The sequence below is a fragment of the Anoplopoma fimbria genome, chromosome 17, assembly GCF_027596085.1.
Source record: "Anoplopoma fimbria isolate UVic2021 breed Golden Eagle Sablefish chromosome 17, Afim_UVic_2022, whole genome shotgun sequence".
In the NCBI taxonomy this organism is placed as follows: Eukaryota; Metazoa; Chordata; class Actinopteri; order Perciformes; family Anoplopomatidae; genus Anoplopoma; species Anoplopoma fimbria.
Window position 1 is genome coordinate 16,522,326 of NC_072465.1, and position 21,138 is coordinate 16,543,463.

The 21,138-nt window shown below is 38.7% G+C and overlaps 2 protein-coding genes across 2 annotated transcripts; one reads left to right on the forward strand and one right to left on the reverse strand.

Annotated features, from left to right (window-relative positions):
• Positions 1-28: 28 nt before the first annotated feature.
• On the forward strand, positions 29-3,463 carry trub2 (TruB pseudouridine (psi) synthase family member 2). The gene is made up of 8 exons (XM_054617296.1): positions 29-305; positions 487-621; positions 1,149-1,223; positions 1,335-1,396; positions 1,486-1,567; positions 1,942-2,014; positions 2,205-2,341; positions 2,444-3,463. The coding sequence occupies exons 1-8, from the start codon at positions 188-190 to the stop codon at positions 2,755-2,757; spliced, it is 996 nt and encodes a 331-aa protein (XP_054473271.1). The 5' UTR covers positions 29-187; the 3' UTR covers positions 2,758-3,463.
• A 453-nt stretch (positions 3,464-3,916) lies between these two features.
• On the reverse strand, positions 3,917-18,817 carry rab44 (RAB44, member RAS oncogene family). The gene is made up of 9 exons (XM_054616918.1): positions 11,840-18,817; positions 10,860-10,933; positions 9,804-9,889; positions 9,564-9,692; positions 9,399-9,480; positions 6,601-6,715; positions 5,764-5,862; positions 5,583-5,659; positions 3,917-5,466 (listed from the first exon to the last, which is right to left on the reverse strand). Exons 1-9 carry the CDS (start codon positions 18,797-18,799, stop codon positions 5,379-5,381), a joined length of 7,710 nt encoding a protein of 2,569 aa, XP_054472893.1. The 5' UTR covers positions 18,800-18,817; the 3' UTR covers positions 3,917-5,378.
• Between the last annotated feature and the right edge of the window lie 2,321 nt (positions 18,818-21,138).

Here is a 21,138-nt window from a genome sequence, read left to right on the forward strand (position 1 = left end):
TCAAAACGTAACTGACATTTACCAGCGATGCACGCATGCGCGAAGGTTCACGTGCGAGCAGTCAAGTGGAGCAAAAGCACATGAAAACAAACCCATACACGTTTAAAGTATCAACAGATGTAACATCGCTCACCTTATAAAGTTGCACGTTTTCAAGACAACGGGACGACCTGATGTTACTGCCGTGATGGCAACTCCAGCTGTGCGGATGTTACGGAAGTTAGAGGGTCTGTTTTGTGTGTATAAACCCTCCGGTGTCCACTGGAAACTCGTCCGGGATAGCATTGAGACAAATCTTCTTAAAGGTGAGGACAACATATCCTTAAAATCGTACCATCAAACACTCCCACTTACATTATTCGTCTGTTGATGGGCATAATACCGTGAATGTGCAGATCAACATTTGACAACAATTATCTATATTATTAACCTTGGATTCCATATAAATCACAGTATCCTGACCTCTGTATGTGTCCCCTTTCATAGGTATAAATGCTACACCGTCCCAGCCAATTCCTCAGGAGGTCCGCTTCTTGTCGCACCCAGTCAGTGAGACTGAAGCACCCAAGGGACTCACACTGTCTGCAGCCTCTGTGCCAGTACTGTCCAAGCATCCTCTGGGTATGTGTGTCGACTTTTCCTCATTATAGTTTTATCTCTTGGGTCACCTGCTTATTGTCCATAGACATCACCACACAGTTCTTCTAATGTGATGCTGTTTGATATTTGATATTTATATCTGTTTGTTTTTTCTCAGGCCTGTGGCACATCAGTTGCTGTTGTGAAAATTAAATGTACTAATTAAATGTACTTTTAACTTTTCCCAAAACTGCACTCTTGTTTATTTATTTGCTGCTAGATTATTAAGATATATAAACTATTTTTAGAGTAACATTGTTATTGTAATGTTAGTTGCACTTGGGTTTAACATGTCAAAATGGCTGCTCTGAACAATATATATTTAATTCTTCTGTTTTTTTCCCGGACATGTTAAAATACACCATATATAAGGTCTATCCTAATGGCTCATTAGTGACTTTAGATAGATATTAGCTGGAATGACTCAATGATATTACAATGCTGTTGATACGTCTGTGCACATTTACTGTATATAAGTAAGTAAAATGTGTTTCCCCTGTGTGTTTTAGTGACTGGACCTGAATTCAAACATATTAGAGTTGGAGTAGGACATCGGCTGGATGCGTTCTCTTCTGGTGTTCTGGGTATGATTTTACAGCTGATTGCAAGAGAAAACATGTTTTTTTTCAGACCATGTTGTATTTAATTCGCATTTATGAAGTCTTTCAGAATATTCACACCGTTTTTAACTTTAGTTCTTGCTGTCGGGAATGGAAACAAGGCTCTGAATGATTTCTACGGAACAGTAGCCACAAGGGTAAATTAACATTTCTGCTGGTTTTACATCAGATGCAATGAAGAAACAATATAAACATGTTTAATGCTGTTTGATTTGATATGTTACAGGAATACACTTTGGAGGGTGAATTTGGGAGTGCAACAGATGACTTCTCTCACACAGGCAAAGTTGTGGAAAGATCCACTTACGGTATGAGAGCTTTTTCCTGTATGTTTTCAGTTTTAACAGTTAATTCTATTTATGTCACATAGTTTTTAGATCATTACAATTGAGACAAAGTATTTGATCTAAAGCAAAGCAATGACCTGAAATACCTGAAATAATTGTTTCTCTTGGCTCACTACTGACATTCAGTAATACTGTCTCATAGCTATTCGCTCTGTTATACTACACCTGTATATAATTGCATTGATAGATTTTTTTTTCAGTTGGGATCTTTCTAGCATATTTACATTTTAAATGGAGGACACTTCATTTATTCATCACAGGCTAAACAAAGCTTAAGCTCACTTTCAGTTAATGTTCCTTTTACTGTTCCCCTTGAATATTGTTGTGTTCAATAGATCACATCACACAGGATAAGCTGGACAGAGTCTTAGCGATGCTGGAGGGAGCCAATCAAAAGACCTTGTTAATGTAACTAAACCTAATATTTTTTACATTTCTATAAACATAAAATTCTGTTTTTCTCTGTGCTTTACTTTTGAATCAGACCACATGCACATATGATCAGTCCACAAAGCTATTTCAGCAGAGTCACAGTAAAGTGCTTAAAATATATTTGTATATGCAGGTAGATGACTGTTTTTTTTGTGTGTGTATGAAGGTATTCCAAGGTCGACATGCGCTCACAGGAAGCCTATGAGATGGCTGTGCACGGTTTACTGGGTCCAGAGGGGAAATCACATCCTATTTTGACAGGCTTGCGTTGCGTTCGCTTCCAGCCCCCCAACTTCACTTTAGGTAAATAATCTTGAATTGAACACACAGGAAACCTCATTCAGTAATTTGAAAAATGCAAAATTATCAGGGATACTAACTGATATTTTTTCTCTGTTCTTACAGAGGTGCAGTGTTTAAATGAAACTCAGAAATATTTGTGCAAAGTCGTGCATGAGATAGGCCTCGAGCTGCGCAGCACTGCAGTGTGTAAAGGAGTAAGACGGACCAGAGACGGACCCTTCACCCTGCAGGATGCTCTGATCCATCACCACTGGACTGCTAATGATGTTCTACAGGCCATCAGAAAATACCACTCCTATAAGAAAAATCAAAAATATTCTGACACGCATATCAAGGACCCAGCATTTCAACCACGAGAAGAGAGAACGAAGATGGTTGAAAAAAATACAACCAGCGACAAAGAAGCAGTAGGTTGAATTCAATAACTTGTTGCTGTGCGGATCAGTTAATACAAGTCACAGAACGGCTCAATGGTGACTCTTAAGAGCTTGAACTTAAGTTGGAAAAGAGATGTGAAAGACCGCAGATCCTGGTTCCTAAAAGAGAAAGGTATCAGACTGCACACAACTCATTATTATTATTTATTTATTTATATGCAAACTTCTCTCCATCAACAAAGACAGTTTTCACCATTGTTGTGCAGGTACAATGTTGTGCAGGTAATATTAACTTAATCCCCAAACCATGTTATGACAGTGTTTGTTTTTGATGAAATTAAAAAAGAATTTGACCGACATTTTTAGGAAATCTGTTTGTTGTTTTTTGATAATTTGAGCAAATGTCTGTGTCTATAGACAAGATAATAAACTATGAATGAATACAAAGGGGCTTTTGCATGACAAGTAAAGTTAAATCAACAGTCTTTAAGGTCTATAGATGACACAATACACATTTTTAATCAGCACAAAACCCAAGTCATTTCCAACTGGCCATGTCCTATTAACCTGTTTAACAACCTTCTGATCTCTGCTGTGGTGGGGTTTCTTTTTAAAAACAGTAAAACCAACAGATAACCAGGAAACCGGCTTTACCACTGTTAACATTTCATTTTACATGTCAGTAATTTCCCCTTAACTTTTAGGTGGTTTCCTGTAAAGAGCTGTGAATGAAATGTAATACTAATTATATCATTCTTTGAAAACAGTAAATATGAATTAATTATTCTTAGTTGTTGGAAACACTTTTCTTCATATGTGTTCCTTTTATCGTACATAAAGCAACTTCACATGTTTTCTTATGTTGAACAAAGTTATAATTTATACGTGTTCCAGTCAAACTGAATTATTTGAATAACTGACAGCGACAAGATCAATTATCCTGGTGGGTAAATGGAGCCAACTACTATTATTGGATTTTATGTAATCGTCTGTTTCTTCAACTGAAGTTGGAAGACGCTCTCAGAAATTCTGTTTCCCACAAAAATTATTTTGGGAAGTTATGAGGTTATTGCAGTGGCGCCATTGTTGTCATGCTCCTCATACCATTGAAGGACTGGTTGTTCCCACGGGAACACTGTTGTCTTTGCCTGGAAAAACTCAACTTTCACAAGGACACAAATGAACTATGTGAGTCATCATTCTGGAGGTTTATTAAGCATGAGGCATGACATTAGAACGATATAAGGCATTAAGTCACACAGGGAAATACACATAGACATAATTAAAACAAATTTACATGTATATTTAAAGCCTGACATTTATTTTGCTACCACTGTCTTTAATTGTAGAGGTGTGAAATTTATTTATGATCATCTGGCAGCTGTGTGACAACTGCAATGCTGCCGATGACATTCATTTAGAACAGATGAAACTTAATGTAATTATCGAATAACACTGTGCACTAAACAGCTCAACAATGGAAATATGCTTTTGTTTGCAGGCTTTTTGCACAAGTTACTTGGAAACACTGATGTATTCCACAAAAACTCATATTTATTATAAGAAGTACTAATTTCGGTAGAACCTTGATAATATCAATGTGGTACAACGTTTTGTAACTTTCATTTAGTTATTTCCTTATTAAGATTCAGCAACAGCAAAATGTTAAGATAAATACATACACATTTATATTATATATTTGTTTCATGAAAGTAACATTAAGAGCTTAACTACCTCAGTCTAAACAAGATGACTGAAAATATTGACTTAAAGCCATCATTTCAAATTGCACCAGTGGGAAGGGAAATCAGTCTAACAAGATAAAACAGTGCAAAATGATAAAAAAAAAAAACCATTATTCATTATGTGACACCTACATTTATTTGCTTGATCATTTACACCAATCACTGACCTGCCTATAAAGAGAGCCTGCATCAGCTATACAGTATAGTATTCACATTAAGGTATACAGTAAGTACATATCAAAAACTTATCGAGCTCACCTGTAAATGCTCCATTTTGTGTATATCTTATGGCACTAATGTAATATCGTACTCTTAAATTGTCCTATTAATCAGTGTTTCCCAATGTTTAATAATGTACCCCCTTTGAAATACTTTTTCATCCAAGTACCCCCTGACGAGCGCAAAACATTAAACATTAAAAAACAAGGAGAAAATGGCTTTTGTGGCAGTTGAGTTTACGGCAGTTTAAATTTGAACATTGAGTATAAGATTTGGTTTAATGAAACTTACCATTATTATTGAAATGATTATATTATAATTATTTGAGGGATTATATAAATATAAATATAAATATATACATTTGGAACTAGCGTTTAAAAAAAAAATCTCACTTTCCCCTGCAGTACTCCAAAGTACCCGTAGTGCCCCAGTACCCCATTTGAAAACACTGCTCTAAATAATGTACTCGTAAGGTTTGGTAGAAATAACAAAACAGCTATAAGTGATTGTGAAAAGTAAATTTAACTTGCATACACTTGCATTCATTAATAAAATGTGTTATACAGTTGATTAAAAGATGGCTGGAGTTCCAGTTTCAGTTGTGATGTACATACAAACTCTCTGAATGCCAGTCCAGCCAGTGCAGTATATTCACTGTGTGCAGGATTTCTCCACTGCAGTGAGATTTCATCTTGTTCAGCAACACCTTGATGATGTTTTCGGTTGGGGCTCTTTGTGTAACACTATGGCATCATCCCTTGTGTCAGCTTTTTGACTCAACATCCTGGCAATAACCCAACAACAAAACAATCAGTTCCATGGATGGCAACAAATGAACAGCACAAAGAATATTAAAGAACAACGGCACAAGAGAAAGGAAACATCAGTAAAATGTGTTACCTGGCCACGGTTTCCAAAGACTGAACCACATTTTCTCCTGTGGCAGCGCTACACTCCATGAATTCAAAGTTGTATTCCTGTTGAAGTAAAACTGCTGTGTTAAGTGTGACTGTTGGATCAGAACTATTTGGTTAAATTCTGAGCTAAGAGTGTACAAGGAAGTATCATCATAGATACATACCTTAGCAAGAATTTCCGCCTCCTGAGTTTTAACCTGTCGCTCTGCACGATCACTCTTATTGCCAACAAGTAAAGTGGTCACATTTTCTGCTGCCCCTTCCTGCAAAATAGTTTGGATATCAATTCAAACATCTCTCTACAGACCGATCTGAGTCTGTAGTCTGGTTTAGATGTTTCAGACAATTAGGTCCCATGTGCTGCTGACCCTAATGAAGCTGTTATGTGTTTGCTCTGAAAGACTGCAAATTATATCCATCACACATATCAATAGTGGAATGCAAAGTATTGTTGATGAATATATTTAACATTTTTATAACATATTGCTTGTAGTTACTGTAAATGTGTGCTACGTTTTAAATAAGGAATTCAGCATGCGTTTCTCTTATTTTATTTAGACTATATTCAGACTAGGTTTTTGAAGATTATTTATTGAATATAATATATAAGAGCATAACTATTTAATTAAAGGCTGGGTATCAAATTTAAATACATCCATATGTTTCTGGCTGTAGCAACAAATATCTGGTCAGACTTTTAGACTGGTTTACTTATTCTTTGATTAAAGATTTCCCAAATTTTTTTTAAAGAAAAGTTCATGTATGAGTGCTTTGTGTTATGCCATAAACATTGTAGTTTGTTGAGAACTTTGGACTGTGGAAAAACACTTTTCTATTTCTGAATGTGAAATATAAAGAAAAAAGTATTGCATTGGCATCGGTTTTGAAAACTATAATGCAGGAGAGCACAGCTTTACATTTTGTCTGGCCTTGAATAATACCAGTAGTTTCAACATTTGTAACAAAAAATCCCATTACAAACAAAACCAGTGACAACATACCTGAATACAGCTTGCCCAGTAGCTGACTTGAGAAAAACTCTGAGAGCAGGTGATGTCATACATCAAGAGAAATGCATGGGCTTTGTGGAAAATCTGTCTTGTGATGCTGTGAAACCTTTGAAGGATAAGAAAGAATGTAATCTGATTACAGGCTGCATAGTGATTTGACATCTTTTTGTAAATCAGGAGAGGCCACTAACGCTGAGAAACACTCGGCCTAAACAGCCAAAAGGTGTTCAGTAATGTGCCTTTATCAGCCTACTGAGAGTGGTTACTTGAGTTTGCAGAGACTCCCCTAAAGCCTTTTTTTTTTTAAGTACTCTGGAGAGACACAGTAATTGCACAGTTGCCTCCACAATGCTACACACATAACAAGTCGAGTGAATCTCACTCTACATACATCCGCGTTGTTATATACAGTGGGTACGGAAAGTATTCAGACCCCTTTAAATTTTTCACCCTTTGTTTCATTGCAGCCATTTGCTAAAATCGAAAAAGTTCATTTTTTTTCGCATTAATGTACACTCAGCAACCCATCTTGACAGAAAAAAACAGAAATGTAGAAATTTTTGCAAATTTATTAAAAAAGAAAAACTGAAATATCACATGGTCACAAGTATTCAGACCCTTTGCTCAGTATTGAGTAGAAGCACCCTTTTGAGCTAGTACAGCCATGAGTCTTCTTGGGAATGATGCAACAAGTGTCTCACACCTGGATTTGGGGATCCTCTGCCATTCTTCCTTGCAGATCCTCTCCAGTTCTGTCAGGTTGGATGGTGAACGTTGGTGGACAGCCATTTTCAGGTCTCTCCAGAGATGCTCAATTGGGTTTAGGTCAGGGCTCTGGCTGGGCCAGTCAAGAATGGTCACAGACTTGTTCCGAAGCCACTCCTTTGTTATTTTAGCTGTGTGCTTCGGGTCATTGTCTTGTTGGAAGGTGAACCTTCGGCCCAGTCTGAGGTCCTGAGCACTCTGGAGGAGGTTTTCTTCCAGGATATCTCTGTACTTGGCCGCATTCATCTTTCCTTCAATTGCAACCAGTCGTCCTGTCCCTGCAGCTGAAAAACACCCCCATAGCATGATGCTGCCACCACCATGTTTCACTGTTGGGATTGTATTGGGCAGGTGATGAGCAGTGCCTGGTTTTCTCCACACATACCGCAAAAAGTTCAATCTTGGTCTCATCAGACCAGAGAATCTTATTTCTCATAGTTTGGGAGTCCTCCATGTGTTTTTTGACTCTATGCGGGCTTTCATATGTCTTGCACTGAGGAGAGGCTTCCGTCGGGCCACTCTGCCATAAAGCCCCGACTGGTGGAGGGCTGCAGTGATAGTTGACTTTGTGGAACTTTCTCCCATCTCCCTACTGCATCTCTGGAGCTCAGCCACAGTGATCTTTGGGTTCTTCTTTACCTCTCTCACCAAGGCTCTTCTCCCACGATTGCTCAGTTTGGCTGGACGGCCAGGTCTAGGAAGAGTTCTGGTCATCCCATACTTCTTCCATTTAAGGATTATGGAGGCCACTGTGCTCTTAGGAACCTTGAGTGCTGCAGAAATTCTTTTGTAACCTTGGCCAGATCTGTGCCTTGCCACAATTCTGTCTCTGAGCTCCTTGGGCAGTTCCTTCGACCTCATGATTCTCATTTGTTCTGACATGCACTGTGAGCTGTAAGGTCTTATATAGACAGTTGTGTGCCTTTCCTAATCAAGTCCAATCAGTTTAATTAAACACAGCTGGACTCCAATGAAGGAGTAGAACCATCTCAAGGAGGATCAGAAGAAATGGACAGCATGTGAGTTAAATATGAGTGTCACAGCAAAGGGTCTGAATACTTATGACCATGTGATATTTCAGTTTTTCTTTTTTAATAAATTTGCAAAAATTTCTACATTTCTGTTTTTTTCTGTCAAGATGGGTTGCTGAGTGTACATTAATGCGAAAAAAAATGAACTTTTTCGATTTTAGCAAATGGCTGCAATGAAACAAAGAGTGAAAAATTTAAAGGGGTCTGAATACTTTCCGTACCCACTGTAAGTCTGCAAAGTTAGTGTCAAACTAGTGTCTTTTTATGCAATGTCCTTTTATTTGGATTTTCAGACTAATATATTTTTATGAAAAAGATGAAGATGCGTAAATTCCAGCATACACAACATTGCTGAGGTGTGGCAAAACCAGTTCTGAAACAAGTTACAACCTTGCCCCGAGGGAGACTTGTCAAGTGTTTGGAGCACATTGTCAGCACAAGTTCTGCAAGGCTGCTCCCAGTACTAACTTATGTACATTGTCTGTGACTGTGCCCAGCTGACTGCAGAGGTGTACGCTCTGCTGAGAACCCGGGATGCTGCCTTCAGAATGGTTGACAATGAGAAAACTTGTCCCTGCCCAGGAAAGATTTGGATAGAAGCAATGTGCTTCTATCCAAATGCTAAAAAAGTGACAACCAGCCTGTAGCAACAACACCAGCCATCATGAAGTGCTTCATTACGCTACTCATGAAGCACATGAAGCCAGATCATTTATAATTTCTTCTTTAGAGGCAGCTAGATAAACTTGCATTTACCTCAACAGGGACAGATTGAGGGACATCCAAAATAGTTATTATTAATGCTTGAAGTAGTTTGTGGTAAATATCTACACCTCTACTTATTTCCTATTGCAAAAAAAGATCTAATTTATTACGCAAAATGTATTCTCTGCATTAGAAAGTGCTTTCACCTATAGTTCATGTTTGATTACAATAGCAATAATTGGTATAATTGCCCAGTTAATGCACTGTAAAAGGAAACAGGATACTTACCTTTCTTGACCTGCTGTATCCCACAACTGCAGCACCACAGGTTTTCCTTCCACTACCACGTTCCACATACAGGAATCAAGTCCTACAAAATGCCTTAATGTAACATTATTCTGTATATTTACACACATCTGTGGGACTATGATAGGATAAGGATCAGGATCTTACCAACAGAGGCGGGTAAATCTAAAGAAAACTTTCCACTTTGAGCTCTTTTCATGAAGGAGGTTTTTCCCACACTGCTGTCTCCAACCATCATCACATTGTAAGCGTTTGATCTCAGATCTGCTCGACCGGCTGCAAACAAGAGCACTTTCTGGTCATACATTATATTTTCTATTTCTCAATTTAAACTTCCTGCTCTCATTATCTCTGACTGCTGTGTGTAAGGGTGAAAGTCATGTTTACCCAGAGAAAACATCTGTTCACTCTCTTGGTTTCGGATTCCAGCATATTGGTGTTGAACTGTAGTCACTGGTTCAGATGTCTTATCACTGTTGAACAGACAACAAAACATAGTTCAAACAAAAAACAGCAAATACAGATATATACTAAAGAATAGTCACATGCCGGCGAGTTTTTAGTCATGAGACATCTGTTTCCTCCACCAAGCCACACGTTATATGTGAGGTTGAGATAAAAACTCAAAACTACATTAAAGGAAAATGTTTGAGTGTCATCTTTATCCACTTAAATTAATAATCATATTCAATAAATATTGACCAAAAAATAAGAATTAACAGTAATCAGTTTCAAAATAATATTAACAAAAATACAAATTACAGGGTTTTGGTCAATGTTGCTTTAAAGAGAGAAAACTTTTCAAGGAACTGCTGCATAAAATTTGACATGTCTCAAAAGACAATTAAATAATCATAAAAAAAAATACTTGCAAATACACCGCTCACAAAAAACATAAAGCAAACACACTTAAAAATACAAGATTTGCTAAACACACCTCCCCCCAGAAAAGGCACACTTTAATAATTAAAATGCAGACAAACACACATCTCACTTTACATGCCTTCAACTTAACACACAATAAATAATAAAAAAAAACTCTCCAGTTATCTTACCCTCCCCATTTATCTATCCATTAGAAGTTTAACTGATGGAATGAAACATGAATATTTGAAAAAGTTGTGCTAGCATCTCATCTTTTAAGCTGGTTACATTGAGCATCAAGCATTACTCTGAGGCAGCAACATCATATCACTTTCATCTCTCTTGTCTCTTTACTCAGACCAGCAGTGAACTCACTGTGATGTGCGAATCAGCCTGTTGGGAGGCTGGATTTCAAACAAAATCTAAAAATGATAATAATAATTTTACCAACATTCGGCCAATGTTGATATGTATGAAGCATCTTCTCTGATAGTAACCCAACACTATATTCTGTTAAGCTAATACGCTAGCTGAACAAGGCTTGTTGTTTATACCTCTGTTCCTCAGTGTCAGACTCACCTCACAGGCCTCGAGGGCTCTCCTTCCTTTGCGGTGCTGAGGTTGGATAATGGCTTCTTCTGACTTTTATCAACCTGAACAGAAAAAAACATCTCAAACGTGAGGTGACAGTAGTGGAGATTCTACTCTGATTTGCAGATTTCACCTTCAATAGATGACATTTAGATTGTTAGCACATTGTTTTCTTATTTGATTTCCAAAAGATAAAATGTCATTCTATATATTAAGTTCTGGACAGTCCACAACTGCAGATCCAAACTTTTTTATAGGTTTTCCAGAAATAATGCTCATGCACATACATAGTGAGGCATTTGTTTTGTGAAGTTTTATAGTACTATATTGTAAGATTTTCAGGAATTTGTACTGTTTATACAATTATGTAATTTTACAACCATTTTAATATGACATTTTATGGAAAGTAAAAGTAACCAGGCTTTTATTTTTAATACTTGTACATAAAAAGAGTATTTTCATTGATAAATAAATGTGCATTACTAGTAAAAAATGGGTCATTTTCTGTAATTGAAGTTAATAAAACAAGCTGAATGCTTTTAACAAACACACACCACATGTTAATTAGATCAAGAAGCGAGATAAATGTTTATGTTCTCCTTTTCAGCATGTGAAACGTTTCATGTGGACCACATGTTCCTCATTTTGGGTCATTGGGTAATTTTGTTGTTCTTGCAACAAGCACTTGACTGGCATGCAAGAAGATTTGTGTAAATGGGAAGTACCGCACTACATTTACTTACTGTGCAGAACAACAAATGCCCGATAATTCACTTCAGGCTAAAGGCTCAAAATTATAAATATGAAAAAGCTGCACAATGTTTAGAAAGTTAGCTAAGAATTGTTCATAACTAATAACCTTATTGCAATCTGTTCAACAGTTTAAGTACAATTTTAAACAGTCATAATAGAAGATTCCTACAAGATATAATTGGATTGTAATAGAAAAGTAACTCTTTGCTGCTTACCTTTGATATTTTGTCCAGGCCCAAACCTTCTTCTCTCAGTTCTTCAGTCTCGAGGGCACTTTCTTCTCTGATACTTCTGACATCTCTCTCATTTGGTGAACCTGTTTCTCTGTCCCCTCTTGCAGTTTGGTTTTCATAGTTTTGGTGTCCATGTGACTTCCGGTGAGATCCCATTTTTCTTCTTCTTCCCCGAGATGCTGATTCTGATATTGAATCATGTTTGGGAGAAGTGGATGGTATTGCTGGGACAGAACTGGGAGTCAGTTGATGCTCTGTTTCTAACAGTTGGCCTTGAGAAACAGGATTCTCTTCAGATGTCTGGTGGGCCAGAGACTCACCAGTGTGGCTGTGCTCCATTGTTTCATGTACTCTTAGTTCAGAGCCACTGTCTTTGTGTTCTACGTGAAGCTGTAGCTCATCTTTAATAGTGCTAGATAAACTTTCAGTCTTTACATGTCCAACATTAGTTGCAGCCTCTGTTGCTTCCTCATTCACGCCCTGCTTTAGATGCAAGTCATCTCGTTTGGTTCCTGTTCTGAGATTCCTGCGGGTGGAGCCCATCTTTCTTCTCCTGCTGGTTGAATCTAAATGTGGACTTGCATTCTTCATCTCAAGATTTTGCATCTCAGTGACTGTCAAATCATCTCTCTGTAATGGCTCCACACTAACATCTACATTTCTCTTACTGTCACTCACAACAGCTACATGAACAAACTTAACAGGATCTTCTTCACTGTTGGAGGCAGATTTCTCAGGAGGGAGAGCCTTTGAATAATCTATGTCTGCCATCATGTTGCTCTGCAGGTCAGAGCTTTGTAGCTTTTGCCCCTTACCGTCCACAGTGCTGGTTTCATTGGTTTCCTGTTGTTCTTTATAATCAAGACTCAGTGATGGTTTTGCATTTTCATTCTGTGATAGAGCCGCAGTTGCAATCATTTTTAACTCCTTCACTACCTCCATCTTGTCAAGATTTCTCACGTCAGCTTCTGTGTCACTTTCTGTTGTTTCTACTCTCGTTTCCTCTGGTTTCCTGTTGAGTTGAGTCCGACGAGTAGAGCCCATCTTTCTCCTCTTCTGTTTGGATCTTCCTTGCAAATTTTCACTGTCGTCTAAATTAGGTTTTTCTTGTATCCCTTGTTGGATGGAAATTCCACTTTCCTCAGACACATCTACAGCTGGCTCTGCTCGGAGGTTTTCATCCTTGAGGCCAATGTCAAATGTAACCAAAGTATCAGTTTGATCATGCGTGATCTCCTTTGAAACATTCATTTCTTGGCCTTCGTGTTCTTTCTTCACAGGACCTTCAAATTGTTCTCCATCTTCATGCTGTCCATATCCTTCTACATACACTGAACTCTCCCCTTCTGGTTTACAGTATTTTATTGTGACATCTCCAACAGTTTCTGCTGCATCATTTTCCTGATGCATAATAATTTCTTTGTCAAAATAGGAAGCTTCTTGGTTTTGGCCCTGAAAGGCTTCATCTGAAGGGATTGACTTGGCAGTGACATTGTCATCAAGACATGCGATACTCTGTATGTCTGAATCATCTTTCCAAACTGAGACTTCTGGATATTTCATCAAGTCCATTTTAACTTTGTCACATCCTGTAAGCTGACTTAAATTCTCAGTCTCTTTTGTGAGGTCCGGTTCCTCATCAGTGACTTTCTTATTGAATTCAACTGAGTCATCTTGGCCTGAGCTTGAAGTAATATCCATTGCCACACTTGTGTTGTTGCCAATCACATTCTGTGATAAAATTGTGTCATCCTCCGACATCTTTTCTGTGTTTTCTTCGTCATTTACAGTCGATCCACTTTTTCTCATTTCCCCAGCAAATTTGGAGTCTAGGTCGGTTCGCTCTTTTATGTCTTCCTGCCTCATTGTCTCCATTCCTAATGACATCTTTGTTGCGTCCTTGACATGCAGTCGTCCATTTCTTCTGCTTGACCCCAATTTCCTTCTGTTCCCTGTTGAGCTGAAGCCTTTGTGAGTATGCTCTTTGATATTTTGAGAACTGTCCAGAGGTTGGGAGTCCAAAGTAGCATTGATTTCTGATTGCAGTTGTGGTAAATTTGATTCACTGTCCTTAATTGATAAGTTATCCATTTGATGCATTTCTTGCATTTGTGTTGACTTGATCTCCTCTTCATGCACTTCATTAACAGCATCCTGTGAATGCCAAGTCCCTCTGACTTGAGATAAGTTTACATGCTCTTTTTCTTCCTCATTTGTAGACAACTTCACTTCTGATGATGAAAATCCTGCTTGCTCAATACTGCATTCAATTGTGTTATGTTGCTCAGGACTGCTTTTCTCTTTGCTTATCTCCAGTGTGAAAGAAGACTTTATGTGTGACTCAATCAACGAATAGTTGCTCTGCATATTTCCATCCTGCCTGAACAACTCTTTATCCTCGTCCCTTTCCTCGTTTTCTTTTTCTGTTACAGAACACACATTGGGAAGTTCTTTATCTGACACGTCTCTGAAATTTGATTGGTTTATTGTCTGTTGATCTACTGTTGAACTAGAATACATTAAGTCAATGCCAACAAGTGTGCCAACCTGGGCGTTTACTTTTTCTTGATCACTAACATCTTCAGTCTGAGCAGTGTCAATTTTATCCGTTCGTTCCAGCAAGGTTTCCATTGAATCTTCCTGCACTGTTGTCTCTATTGTTGATGTCATTTCTGTTGTCTTAAGGGTTTCATTATCACTGGTATTTCCAACAACATCCTCTGTAGGTTCATGGTCTGATTCAGCAACAGAGTCTTTGACATGCTGTCTTCCTTTATTTCTACGGCTAGACCCCAGTTTTCTTCTGCTCCGAATAGGGTTGAAGCCATTGTTATTTTGCTGAGCTTCAGAGTCGAAAGGAACATTTATTACTGATTGCAGGGTTTGAGAAGAAGATGCACTCTCTTCCATTTCAGAGAAGAGTCCTTCTTTCTCCTGATAACCAGCCTGCTCAGCACTGGGTTTTATATCGTTTGTATGATGATCACCTCTGACTTCTTGACTCTGAAGAGGTTCAGTTATGTCTGCTCCTTCCAGTGTGGCTTCCACTGATTTATCAGACATCTCCACTTCAATGTCCTTCTCTATTTCATCATGATCTTCTTGAGGGTTTTCACTTTGAGGAATTAAACTTTCCAGGACAGCCTCTGGATAGTTTTTCAGAGTGGGGCTCCGACCCTCAGAAGAATAAGCAGGCATAATGGCTGAATACAAAGAGCTGTCATGTGTCGCAGGCATGAAATCATACTGACTCCCTTGACTTAATTCTTCATGACTTGTTTTCTCTATTGGCAATAACATTTGTACTGGTTCCAAGGCTTCATTACACCTTGTACTTTCTAAATCTTCTTCATCATGTCCATGGTCTGGTTCAGCAACAGAGTCTTTGGCATGCCTTCTTCCTTTATTCCTGCGGCTAGACCCCAGTTTTCTTCTGCTCCCAATAGGGTTGAAGCTGATGTCACTTTGCTGAGGTTGGGAATCAAAAAGAACATTTATTTCTGAATGCATGGTTTGTAAAGAAGATGCCCTCTCCTCCATGTCAGAAAGGACTTCTTCCTTCTCCTGATGACCTGCTTGTTCAGCATTGGGTTTGGTATCACCCTCTACTCTGCCTTCTATTTCAAATACCTGACCCAGTGCAGTGTCAGCTCTTGCTATGTCGCTGATTTGTGGTTCCTTTCTTTCATAATCAGGATCATCTTCATTTTTCTGCTCTGAGGCCTCAAAGTTGTTTTCTTTTGTAGGATGTTCATGCTGTTTGTCATCAGGCTGTGAATTGTCCTGATTGGTGGAAGAATCATCAGTATATTTCACTGTCACCTCAGATTGGTATGTGTCACTGACGTCAGTTTGGTTCATCAGGTTTCCAGAAATGATTTCAGAAATGTCTGTGGCATCATGTATCACACTTTCAGATAAGTAATCAACTTGAGGCATTTCTTGATTTTCTGTTGGCTTAACATCCTGTTCATGCAGTTTGTTTACAGCATCCTCTGAATGATGATCACCTTTGACTTTAGGTAAATTGAAGATGTCATTTTCTCCCTCATTAGTGTGCAACTCCTCTTTTGGTGATGAAAATATTTCTTGTTCAACACTGCATTCAGGTTGTGTATGCACTCTGCTGCTGCTGCTGGGTTCTTCTGTGGTTATCTCTGGCGTGATAGAAGACTCTATATCTTGACTCATCAGGTATTTGTCCTGTAACTTTTCATCCTGCCTAAACCATTCTGTGTCTTCGTCTGTTTCCTTTTTTTCTTCTTCTGTTACAGAACAGACATTAGGAAGTTCTTCATCTGGCATCTCCCTGATATTTGATTGGTCGGTCGTCTGTTGATCTACTGTTGAACTTGACTGTAAACCCAAACTATCGAGATTGGAGATGCCAACAAGTGTGCCAACTTCTTCATTTTCTTTTACTTGATCACTAACATCTTCAGTCTGAGCAGTGTCAAATTTGTCCGTTTGTTCCAGCAAAGGTTCCATTGATTTTTCCTTCACTGTTGTCTCTATTGTTAATGTCATTTCTGTTGTTTCAAGGGTTTCATTATCACTGGTATTTCCAACAACATCCTCTGTAGGTTCATGGTCTGATTCAGCAACAGAGTCTTTGACATGCTTTCTTCCTTTATTTCTGCGGCTAGACCCCAGTTTTCTTCTGCTCCCAATAGGGTTGAAGCTGATGTCACTTTGCTGAGGTTGGGAATCATAAGGAACATTTATTTCTGAATGCATGGTTTGTAAAGAAGATGCCCTCTCCTCCATGTCAGAAAGGACTTCTTCCTTCTCCTGATGACCTGCTTGTTCAGCATTGGGGTTGGTATCACCCTCTACTCTGCCTTCTATTTCAAATACCTGACCCAGTGCAGTGTCAGCTCTTGCTATGTCGCTGATTTGTGGTTCCTTTCTTTCATAATCAGGATCATCCTCATTTTTCTGCTCTGAGGCCTCAAAGTTTATTTCTTCTATGGGGTCTTCATCCTGTTTGTCATCAGGCTTTGAATTGTCCTGATTGGTGGGAGAATCATCAGTATTTTCCATTGTTAACTCAGATTGATATGTGTCACTGACTTCCATTTGGTTCATCAGGTTTCCAGAAATGATTTCAGAAATGTCTGTGGCATCATGTATCACACTTTCAGATAAGTAATCAACTTGAGGCATTTCTTGATTTTCTGTTGGCTTAACATCCTGTTCATGCAGTTTGTTTACAGCATCCTCTGAATGATGATCACCTTTGACTTTAGGTAAATTGAAGATGTCATTTTCTCCCTCATTAGTGTGCAACTCCTCTTTTGGTGATGAAAATATTTCTTGTTCAACACTGCATTCAGGTTGTGTATGCACTCTGCTGCTGCTGCTGGGTTCTTCTGTGGTTATCTCTGGCGTGATAGAAGACTCTATATCTTGACTCATCAGGTATTTGTCCTGTAACTTTTCATCCTGCCTAAACCATTCTGTGTCTTCGTCTGTTTCCTTGTTTTCTTCTTCTGTTACAGAACAGACATTAGGAAGTTCTTCATCTGGCATCTCCCTGATGTTTGATTGGTCGTTCGTCTGTTGATCTACTGTTGAACTTGACTGTAAACCCAAACTATCGAGATTGGAGATGCCAACAAGTGTGCCAACTTCTTCATTTTCTTTTACTTGATCACTAACATCTTCAGTCTGAGCAGTGTCAAATTTGTCCGTTTGTTCCAGCAAAGGTTCCATTGATTTTTCCTTCACTGTTGTCTCTATTGTTAATGTCATTTCTGTTGTTTCAAGGGTTTCATTATCACTGGTATTTCCAACAACATCCTCTGTAGGTTCATGGTCTGATTCAGCAACAGAGTCTTTGACATGCCGTGTTCCTTTATTTCTGCGGCTAGACCCCAGTTTTCTTCTGCTCCCAATAGGGTTGAAGCTGATGTGACTTTGCTGAGGTTGGGAATCATAAGGAACATTTATTTCTGAATGCATGGTTTGTAAAGAAGATGCCCTCTCCTCCATGTCAGAAAGGACTTCTTCCTTCTCCTGATGACCTGCTTGTTCAGCATTGGGGTTGGTATCACCCTCTACTCTGCCTTCTATTTCAAATACCTGACCCAGTGCAGTGTCAGCTCTTGCTATGTCGCTGATTTGTGGTTCCTTTCTTTCATAATCAGGATCATCCTCATTTTTCTGCTCTGAGGCCTCAAAGTTTATTTCTTCTATGGGGTCTTCATCCTGTTTGTCATCAGGCTTTGAATTGTCCTGATTGGTGGGAGAATCATCAGTATTTTCCATTGTTAACTCAGATTGATATGTGTCACTGACTTCCGTTTGGTTCATCAGGTTTCCAGAAATGATTTCAGAAATGTCTGTGGCATCATGTATCACACTTTCAGATAAGTAATCAACTTGAGGCATTTCTTGATTTTCTGTTGGCTTAACATCCTGTTCATGCAGTTTGTTTACAGCATCCTCTGAATGATGATCACCTTTGACTTTAGGTAAATTGAAGATGTCATTTTCTCCCTCATTAGTGTGCAACTCCTCTTTTGGTGATGGAAATATTTCTTGTTCAACACTGCATTCAGGTTGTGTATGCACTCTGCTGCTGCTGCTGGGTTCTTCTGTGGTTATCTCTGGCGTGATAGAAGACTCTATATCTTGACTCATCAGGTATTTGTCCTGTAACTTTTCATCCTGCCTAAACCATTCTGTGTCTTCGTCTGTTTCCTTTTTTTCTTCTTCTGTTACAGAACAGACATTAGGAAGTTCTTCATCTGGCATCTCCCTGATATTTGATTGGTCGGTCGTCTGTTGATCTACTGTTGAACTTGACTGTAAACCCAAACTATCGAGATTGGAGATGCCAACAAGTGTGCCAACTTCTTCATTTTCTTTTACTTGATCACTAACATCTACAGGCTGAGCAGTGTCAAATTTGTCCGTTTGTTCCAGCAAAGGTTCCATTGATTTTTCCTTCACTGTTGTCTCTATTGTTAATGACATTTCTGTTGTTTCAAGGGTTTCATTATCACTGGTATTTCCAACAACATCCTCTGTAGGTTCATGGTCTGATTCAGCAACAGAGTCTTTGACATGCTTTCTTCCTTTATTTCTGCGGCTAGACCCCAGTTTTCTTCTGCTCCCAATAGGGTTGAAGCTGATGTCACTTTGCTGAGGTTGGGAATCATAAGGAACATTTATTTCTGAATGCATGGTTTGTAAAGAAGATGCCCTCTCCTCCATGTCAGAAAGGACTTCTTCCTTCTCCTGATGACCTGCTTGTTCAGCATTGGGGTTGGTATCATCCTCTACTCTGCCTTCTATTTCAAATACCTGACCCAGTGCAGTGTCAGCTCTTGCTATGTCGCTGATCTGTGGTTCCTTTCTTTCATAATCAGGATCATCTTCATTTTTCCGCTCTGAGGCCTCAAAGTTTATTTCTTCTATGGGGTCTTCATCCTGTTTGTCATCAGGCTTTGAATTGTCCTGATTGGTGGGAGAATCGTCAGTATTTTCCATTGTTAACTCAGATTGATATGTGTCACTGACTTCCGTTTGGTTCATCAGGTTTCCAGAAATGATTTCAGAAATGTCTGTGGCATCATGTATCACACTTTCCGATGAGTAATCAACTTGAGGCTTTTCTTGATTTTCTGTTGGCTTAACATCCTGTTCATGCAGTTTGTTTACAGCATCCTCTGAATGATGATCACCTTTGACTTTAGGTAAATTGAAGATGTCATTTTCTCCCTCATTAGTGTGCAACTCCTCTTTTGGTGATGAAAATATTTCTTGTTCAACACTGCATTCAGGTTGTGTATGCACTCTGCTGCTGCTGGGTTCTTCTGTGGTTATCTCTGGTGTGATAGAAGACTCTATATCTTGACTCACCAACGATTTGCCTTTTATCTTTTCATCCTGCCTGAACCACTCTGTGTTCTTGTCTGTTTCCTTGTTTTCTTCTTCTGTTACAGAACAGACATTTGGAAGTTCTTCATCTGGCATCTCTATGACATTTGGTTGGTCGGTCGTCTGTTGATCTACTGTTGAACTTGACTGTAAACCCAAACTATCGAGATTGGAGATGCCAACAAGTGTGCCAACTTCTTCATTTTCTTTTACTTGATCACTAACATCTACAGGCTGAGCAGTGTCAAATTTGTCCGTTTGTTCCAGCAAAGGTTCCATTGATTTTTCCTTCACTGTTGTCTCTATTGTTAATGTCATTTCTGTTGTTTCAAGGGTTTCATTATCACTGGTATTTCCAACAACATCCTCTGTAGGTTCATGGTCTGATTCAGCAACAGAGTCTTTGACATGCTGTCTTCCTTTATTTCTGCGGCTAGACCCCAGTTTTCTTCTGCTCCCAATAGGGTTGAAGCTGATGTCACTTTGCTGAGGTTGCGAGTCAAAATTATAATTTATTTCTGATTGCGAGGATTCCTTTTCAGCACTGGGTTTTGTATCACTCTCTACTAGGCCTTCGATCTCAAATATCTGACCAGTTGCATTGTCAACTCTCTCTAATTCGCTGATCTGTGGTTTCTTGTTATCATAAACATGATAATCCTCATTTTTCGGCTCTAAAGCCTCAACATTTTCCTTCGTAGGAAGTTCATCCTGTTTGCTGTCTGGAATTGAAATTTCTTGATTGGTTGGAGAATCACCAGTTTTGTTCACTGTCAACTCATATTGGTATGTGTCACTGACTCCACATTGGTTCATCAGGTTTCCAGAAATGATTTCAGAAATTTCTGTGGCATCATTTATCACACTTTTAGATGAGTAAACCATTTCATGCATATCTGTTAGCTTAATCTCATTTTCATGCCCTTTGTTTTCAGCATCTTCTGAATGATGCGCATGTCCGACTTCAGATAAATTGAATTGCTCATTTTGTTTCACTTTTGTAGGCAACTCCTCTTTTGGCGATGAAACACTGCTTTCAATTTCAGTATTTTCTGTTGTGCTGATTTTTTCTGTGTTTATCTCTGGTGGGGCAGAAAAGAACAATGCTGTGTAGTCATCTCTTTCGTTGCCTTCTTTTTCTGTTACAGAACACACATTGGGAAAATGTACTTCTTGTATTTCCCTCCAATTTGATCGGTCAATTAGTTGCTGATCTACTTCACGGTCAGATTTGTCAATTCCATCCTGCATGGTTTTCACCAATTCTCTCCCATTTTCATCTAGGTCTGCTTGCATTTTTTCACTTTTGGTACTAAAGCTTTCCAGGTCAGCCTCTGAAGAGTTTGTTGTAGTTGCAATCTGAGCCTCAGAAGAATGATCAAGTGAAGCGGCTG